An 8,475-nucleotide genomic window follows, 5' to 3' on the forward strand; every position below is an offset into this window, starting at 1 on the left:
TAAACACAGATGGAGTTTGGGGAAAATAGACCTTGACATCTGGGAGTTGTAGTTGCTGGGATTTATAATTCACCTACAATCAAAGAGCATTCTGAACCCCACCAACAACAGAATTGGGCAAACTTCCCACACAGAACCCCCATGACCAATAGAAAATATTGTTTTTTCTGCTGCTCTTTGGTGAACCCTCTGGCACCCCCTCATGACCCCCCAAGGGGTCCCGACTCCCAGATTGAGAAACACTGCCCTAAACTATAACAGAGTTCTGAGAAAAAAGAGGCAGTAGTGGGGGCCCAACAATCTTGTATACTACCCCCAGGCATCTGAAAGAAAGCAGGGCTATAGAATATCTACTGATTATTGTGTCTTATGGAGCGTTAACATTTAAGTACTAGCCATCCCCTGCCACGCATTGCTGTGGCCCAGTCCGTGTATATGTGTTTTGTGTGTATATATATGTTTATATGTGTGGGTATATATTTGTGTATATGTGTAGCTATGTGTGCTTGTGTATATATGTGGTTTTGCGCATGCGTTGTAATGCATTTTGGGGTGGTTTTTTTTTTGGCTTTTTAAGTCTCTTCTGCTGTGTTTTTCAGTGTTTTTATGAGTGATGGTCACTTGTTGGCCTGATAGATGTATTATGTCCAAATCTGGTGTTAATTCGTCCAGTGGTTTTTGAGTTATGTTAATTCCCACAAACAAACATTACATTTTTATTTATATAGAAGATTTGATTGCCTGTTCTAATAAGCATTGACGAGAAAACCTTCAAGATTTTTATAAGCAAGATAGCTTTGGATATGCAATAAGGACATTATCAAATTCCACCAATAAAGCAAGGATTTCTTCCTGCACCTAGTCCAGGAAGACTCTGGCATTAAAGACAGAAATAACAGAGTTGAAACATATTGTTGAGCCTCCATGTCCACTTGGTCTTTATCATTTCCCTTACCTCTAAGCTGTCACTGCCATCAGCTTCTCTGTCTATAATGTCAAAAATATCTTCATGAATCTTTTCCCCCTGCAAGCCAAAGCAGAAAAAATAATCAAAAATTAGTTTTATTTTCAGTTGTAAAATCTCAGTATAGTGATGCTCTAGAACAGAGCTTTCCAAACTGTGTGACATGACACATTTGTGTTTCGGCTGTAGAGCATAGATGTGTTGCACGAACTAAACGAGAAACTTGCAAGTCTGTGTGAAGTAAAGAATAAATCATGTATTTTTTTTAAGTATAAATGGAAGGTTTTCATAAGATATGTTGTGTCTCCACATGGACAACAAGCTAAACATGAGCCAACAATGTGATGTGGTGGCAAAAAAAAAAGCCAATGGGATTTTGGCCTGCATCAAGAAGAGCAGTGTCTAGATCTAGGGAAGTAATGCTACCCATGCTCTGTTCTGCCTTGGTTAGACCACACCTGGAATATTGTGTCCAATTCTGGGCACCACAATTCAAGAGAGATATTGACAAGCTGGAATGTGTCCAGAGGAGGGCGACTAAAATGATCAAGGGTCTGGAGAACAAGCCCTATGAGGAGCGGCTTAAGGAACTGGGCATGTTTAGCCTGAAGAAAAGAAGGCTGAGAGGAGATATGATAGCCATGTATAAATATGCGAGAGGAAGTCACAGGGAGGAGGGAGGAAGCTTGTTTTCTGCTTCCCTGGAGACTAGGACGCGGAACAATGGCTTCAAATTACAAGAAAGGAGATTCCATCCGAACATGAGGAAGAACTTCCTGACTGTGAGAGCCGTTCAGCAGTGGAACTCTCTGCCCTGGAGTGTGGTGGAGGCTCCCTCTTTGGAAGCTTTTAAACAGAGGCTGGATGGCCATCTGTCAGGGGTGCTTTGAATGCAATATTCCTGCTTCTTGGCAGGGGGTTGGACTGGACGGCCCATGAGGTCTCTTCCAACTCTATGATTCTATGTCGTTATTCCAATTTATATATATGTCTGTGTCTCTTATAAGTGGTGGATTAACCTCCGGTTTCCTAGTAAAACTGAATTACTGTGTCGTGAAATAATGCAATGTCTAAAGGTGTCACACCAACATGAAATGTTTGGAAAGCTCTGCTCTGAAAGTAGATATGCTTATTTTAGTCACTTCAGCCAATAGAGAGCATGAAATAAAATTGTTGAGTATAAAGTATTTACATCTAGCTACAAGAAAACAGCACACATTTCGTATTGGTTCTTGAGTCTCTTACCTGTGAAAATCCACTGGCCCAGTTATTCCCAGCCCCACCGCCATGCTCAGACAGGTATATATTTTCTGGATTGTATAGGTTCGCATATGGGGAGTTCAGAATGGAATGTATCACCCGTGGTTCTAAGTCCAAGAGAACAGCTCGCGGGATATAGTGCTCATCGTCTGCCTGTAAACAAGGAATGCAAACATTCTGATCAATCTTCAGGACAGTAGTTCCGACATTGTTCTGTCTTTCCAAACTATTTGACTACATAGCTCCAGAAAGAAATACACTCCACATGGATCAGTGGTTTCCAATCTTTGGTTCTCCTTAGTAGCAACTGCCACAAGGGGGCACTGTATGCGCTCTTTTCTCAGTTCCTATTGACGCTAGACTTCTATTACATCACACAGATTTTTAAATATAGCATTGAAGATTGTCAGTGGGTATTTCAGAACACCAGAAGAACTAAAAAGGATCAGGTTTAGAGTTCTACTCGGTTTCTCATCTCTCAGGCTGGATCGACACTGCCCTAAATTCCAGGATCGGATCCCAGATTATCTGGCAGTGGCGACTCAAGCCCCTTCCACACATTGAAATGGATTATATGGCAGTATGGACTCAGATAACCCAGTTCAAAGCAGATATTGTTGATTATCTGCCTTGATATTCTAGGTTATGGGGCTTTGTGGAAGAGCCCTCATATAATCCAGCTCAAAGCAGATAACCTGGGATCAGATTCTGGGATATAAGGACAGTGTAGAAGAGGGTTCTCTCAGTAGTATAATTGTGCATAGCTAAGAGGTAATGCCGTCAGCTCTGTTTCTATGGTTTCAACTATCCATGGCCTCAAAAACATTAAAAGCAAAAATCCTGAAAGATGTTGTTGCCACTTTATAAAAGGACACCATTTTACTATGTCACTGAATATAATAGGAAATGAGCACCCACTAATTGTATAGAAATACATTTTAATATGTGTATTTGTGGAATTTTTAAAATAATGTTTATGTTTTAATTATTCTGTAATAATAATAATAATAATAATAATAATAATAAACTTTATAACCCGCCACCATCCCACCAATGGGGACTCGGAGTGACTTACATGGGGCCAAGCCCGAACAAGAATTACAATATAACAATACAAATTGCAATAAAATAAACAACATAACATTAAAATAAAGCATCAAAGCATATAAAACAGTATACACAAAACATCGGAACTAAACATAACAACAACAATTTTATTGATTAGCCAATTGGCCTTATCAAAAACAAACAATGCAGACATAACATACAACATACAACATACATCTAGTCCTCTTAAAATAAAATACAAATATACAGGTAGCCATAGATATATGCATCAACTATCCTCGTCTCCCCTACACTGCACCCCAATCTGATCTATGTACTCTGATCTCCTTTTAGCAGCTTTAAACAGGTAAAGGGCAACTTGTGTTGTCAGAATGGAATTATAACCAACCAACAGAAAAACATAATAACAGAATGACAGAGGGCGGGCCGCATGTAAATAAAATGATTTAAAAATCTGCCTTGAGCCACAAGGAAAGACACTTCCCAAGAGTGTAGACTATGAAATGTATTGGCAAATAATCTGTGCAGTTCCAAGTAGGATGGCCTTTTGCAGCTGACAGATGGTAATTTTGTCAGTGCCAATTGTTTTTAAATGCAGACCAAGGTCTTTAGGCACTGAACTCAGTGTGCCGATCACCACTGGGGCCACCTTTACTGGATTGTGCCAGTCTTTGCAGTTCAATCTTTAAATTCTCATATCATGTTAGTTGCTTCTCGTCAATTCCGCTGTTGCCTGAGATTGCAACTTCGACGATCCATACTTTTGTTTTTTCCACAATCGTGAGGCCAGGAGTGTTATGCTCCAAAATTCTGTCAGTCTGAATTCGGAAGTCCCAGAATAGTTTAAAGTGTTTATTTTACATAACTTTTTCAGGTTTGTGATCCCACCAGTTCTTTGTCACAGGCAGATGGTATTTGTGGCACAAGTTCCAATGGAACATCTGAGCAACTGTATTACACCTTTGCTTGTAATCCGTCTGCGCGATCTTCTTGCAATAGTTGAGTAGGTGATTCATCGTTTCGTCTGCTTCCTTACACTTGGAATCTGTCGTCAACTTTTCAGTTCTGACTTTGATTGTATTTGTTCTAATTTCTTGTTCTTGGGTTGCCAGAATCAGGCTCTCCGTCTCCTTTTTCAAAGTTTTATTTGAGCCACATCCATGTTTTTTCCTTATCAATTTTGCTCTCAATTTTTCCCAAGAACTGTCCAGAGGTTGTGAGGTCTGTTGGAATCTAGGAAAATTGGATTTATATATCTGTGAAAAGTCCAGGGTGGGAGAAAGAACTCTTGTCTGATGGAGGTAGGTATGAATGTTTCAATTCACCACCTTGATTAGCATTTGATGGCCTGACAGTTTTTATGCGTGCCTTTTTCCTGCCTGGGGGAATCTTTTGTTAAGAAGTGATTAGGTGTTCCTGATTGTTTCTTGTCTGGAGTTCCCCTGTGTTTGAGTTTTGTTCTTTATTTACTGTTATAATATTTTTAATACTGGTAGCCAGATTTGTTCATTTTCATGGTTTCTTCCTTTCTGCTGAAATTGTCCACATGCATATGGATTTCAATGGCTTCTCTGTGTAGCCTGACATGGTAGTTGTCCATGTCCAGCATTTTTGTGTTCTCAATAAAGTTTTTTAAAATTATTATTATTCCCAGGATTCCATAGCATTGAGCCATGGCAGTTAAAGTGGCACCAAGCTGCATTAATTCCACAGTGTAAATGCACCCCAGATCTCAAAACTTTTAAAATGAAGAAGACAGAATTACTCGATTATTTTCACAAAAGGACAAGTGATACAGCTTTTAAGAAATCATCACTTAAGAGCAAACCCAAACAGGGAAGTAAATAAAGTGCACAACTGAATGAGAAGAATGAGTGTGCTCACAAGCCACAGGCATTGAGTATTCTGCATCCTCAGAAGAAAACTGCCCAGAGAAAACTATCTTACCTGATAGAAAAACACATCTTTGCGATCAGTACCCTCTGTGGCAAATTCCTCCACAATGCCCTCAGGACTGATGCCATGCTCTGCACAAAGCTGCTTCCAGAATTCAAACCCAACTGCAAGAGGGAAAGGGAGAAGACAATTTGATGTAATGCAAAATGAGAGAAAGAACTATGAAAAAAAATCACATAAATACTAACCATCTAATAATGTAAAGGAAAACTGTAGAATTTTCTTCGTGGATAACAATAACAATAATAAATAATTTAATAAAAGATTTAATGTGAAACAATCGGTGATGAAAAGTTACGATCTATTTTCACCGGAGAACTGGAAATGAATATAGGAAGACCAGGAGACAAAGGCCCCTTCCACACAGCGGAATAAAATCTGCTTTGAACTGTGTTATCTGAGGCCCCTTCCACACAGCCATATAACCCAGAATATCAAGGCAGATAATCCACAGTATCTGCTTTGAACTGCATTATCTGAGTCCACACTGCCATATATTTATGTATTTATTTGCGACAGTTATATGCTGCCCTTCTCACACCGATCAACTTGTATGCAGAACACATCATGCGATGTGCAGAGCTTGATGAATGCAAGGCTGGGGTGAAAATTGCTGGAAGAAACATTAACAACCTCAGATATGCAGATGACACCTCTTTGATGGCCAAAAGCGAGGAGGAGCTGAGGAGCCTTCTAATCAAGGTGAAAGAAGAAAGCGCAAAAGTTGGGTTGCAGCAAAACATCAAAAAACCAAGATTATGGCAACAAGAATGATTGACAACTGGGAAATAGAGGGAGAAACTGTGGAGACTTTGTATTTCTAGGTGCAAAGATTACTGCAGATGCAGACTGCAGTCAGGAAATCAGGAGACGCTTACTTCTTGGGAGGAGAGCAATGGCCAATCTCGATAAAATGGTGAAGAGTAGAGACATCACACTTGCAACCAAGATCCGCATAGTTAAAGCAATGGTATTCCCCGTAGTCACTTATGGATGTGAGAACTGAACCATAAGGAAGGCTGAGCAAAGAAAGATGCTTTTGAACTGTGGTGTTGGAGGAAAGATCAAAGAGTGCCTTGGACCGCCAGAAGATCCAAACAGTCCATACTTCAGAAAATAAAGCCTGACTGCTCATTGGAGGGAAGGATAGTCGAGACCAAGATGAAGTACTTTGGCCACATCATGAGAAGAAAGGAAAGTTTAGAGAGTAATAATAATAATAATAATAATAATAATAATAATAAATTATTATTAAGCTTGTAATTGAATTTCTTTTTTTCTTCCATTTTTTTTGCTATTAACAATTTAGCTGCTGTTATCAAATTAGAGAGCAATTCTTTCTCCTCTTGTAAGGGAATTATATTATCATGTATAAGTAATAATGCTAATTTTGGTGTAATCCCAATCCCTATTTTTATTATTGCTCTTATTTCTTTGAATATGCTTTATAAGCATTATTATTAATGCTTATAAAGTATATTGAATATGCTTAATAAGCATTATTATTAAGCATATTATTAGCATTATTATTAAGCATATTATTGAATACGCTTAATAAGCATTATGATTAAGCTTAGAGAATACAATGATGCTGGGGAAAATAGAAGGAAAAAGGAAGAGGGGCCAACCAAGGGCAAGATGGATGGATGGCATCCTTAAGTGACTGGATTGATCTTGAAGGAACTGGGGGTGGTGACGGCCGACAGGGAGCTCTGGTGTGGGCTGGTCCATGAGGTCATGAAGTGTCGGAAACGACTGAACGAATGAACAACTCACTCCGGAAGGGACTCAGAGCGGTTTACAAGATATATATATACATACAATATATATTCCTAGTATAGCACAGTTTCAGTATTATATATTACTATATTGTACTATGCCATTGTACTGTAATATTATTAGTAATATTACATATAACATAAAATATATAATTATATATAATTATATAGATGTTCAACATCTTTATTAATGACTTAGATGAAGGGTTAGAAGGCAGGATCATCAAGTTTGCAGACGACACCAAATTGGGAGGGATAGCCAATACTCCAGAGGACAGGAGCAGGATTCAAAACGATCTTGACAGATTACAGAGATGGGCCAAAACTAACAAAATGAAGTTCAACAGTGACAAATGCAAGATACTCCACTTAGGCAGAAAAAACGAAATGCAAAGATACAAAATGGGGGACGATGCCTGGCTTGAAAGAAGTTCGTGTGAAAAAGATCTTGTGAGTCCTCGTGGACAACAAGTTAAACATGAGCCAACAATGTGATGTGGCGGCAAAAAAGGCCAATGGGATTTTGGCCTGCATCAATAGGAATAATAATAATAACAACAACAACAACAATCCTTTATTTATATCCCACCACCATCTCCCCAAGTGGAACTCTCTGCCCCCGAGTGTGGTGGAGGCTCCTTCTTTGGAAGTTTTTAAACAGAGGCTGGATGGCCATCTGCCAGGGGTGCTTTGAATGCAATATTCCTGTTTCTTGGCAGAATGGGGTTGGACTGGATGGCCCATGAGGTCTCTTCCAACTCTTTGATTCTATGATTATTATGATATTGTATTACATTATAATATTATAAACATATTTGTTGTTCATTCGTTCAGTCGTCCCCGACTCTTCGTGTTTTATATATATATATATATATATATATATAATTATTATTATTAGCAAAACAGGAAACAAGATGGAACTGTCTTCCTGGGGCCCCCTCTTTTTATATATATGTGTGTGTATGTGTGTGTGTATATATTCCAGCTCAAAGAGGAAAACGTGGGGATGTATACAGCTGTGTGGAAGGGGCTTTAGGTTGTCTGGCAGTGTGGACTCATATAATCCAGAAAACCTGGGATCCGGTCCTGGGATATGGGGCCTGTCTGGAAAGGCCCTAAGACCCTTTGCCCAAAGCCTAGGCCCAGCCCCATTCGTTTCCACTGAGGAAGAAAGACCCACAGGCCCCTCTGATTGCCCTCACCGCCCTCTTTGGAGCCTTACTTTGGTTGCCACACTGGCCCAGCTGCAGCGTGATGATCTCCCTCGGCATGGCGGCTCCTTCTCCGCCCGCTTCCCGCCTAGAAATAAAACGCCGCCGTTAGCCGCGCGCTTTCTGTGTTTTCTCCCTCTTGCTAGCCGCTCTCTCTCCCTGGCAACGCGCATGCGCGGCAGAAAACATTTCCCCCTCAATTCATTGGATGAAAGACGCGAGCGCAAGTCTCCTGCCG

The 8,475-nt window shown here is 39.8% G+C and overlaps 1 protein-coding gene across 1 annotated transcript in view; it reads right to left on the bottom strand.

The window, feature by feature from the left end:
- TUBG1 (tubulin gamma 1) overlaps nucleotides 1–8,417 on the bottom strand; it is a 36,916-nt gene extending 28,499 nt beyond the window's left edge. Inside the window, exons 1-4 of the mRNA XM_060781289.2 lie at nucleotides 8,249–8,417; nucleotides 5,240–5,352; nucleotides 2,210–2,377; nucleotides 956–1,024 (exon numbers count right to left, since the gene is read on the bottom strand). Of these exons, the coding sequence (XP_060637272.1) occupies nucleotides 956–1,024; nucleotides 2,210–2,377; nucleotides 5,240–5,352; nucleotides 8,249–8,297 (399 nt within the window). The 5' untranslated portion in view covers nucleotides 8,298–8,417. The remainder of the gene's footprint in view (nucleotides 1–955; nucleotides 1,025–2,209; nucleotides 2,378–5,239; nucleotides 5,353–8,248) is intronic.
- Nucleotides 8,418–8,475: the final 58 nt, after the last annotated feature.

This window comes from Anolis sagrei, chromosome 6, assembly GCF_037176765.1.
Source record: "Anolis sagrei isolate rAnoSag1 chromosome 6, rAnoSag1.mat, whole genome shotgun sequence".
Taxonomy (NCBI): domain Eukaryota; kingdom Metazoa; phylum Chordata; class Lepidosauria; order Squamata; family Dactyloidae; genus Anolis; species Anolis sagrei.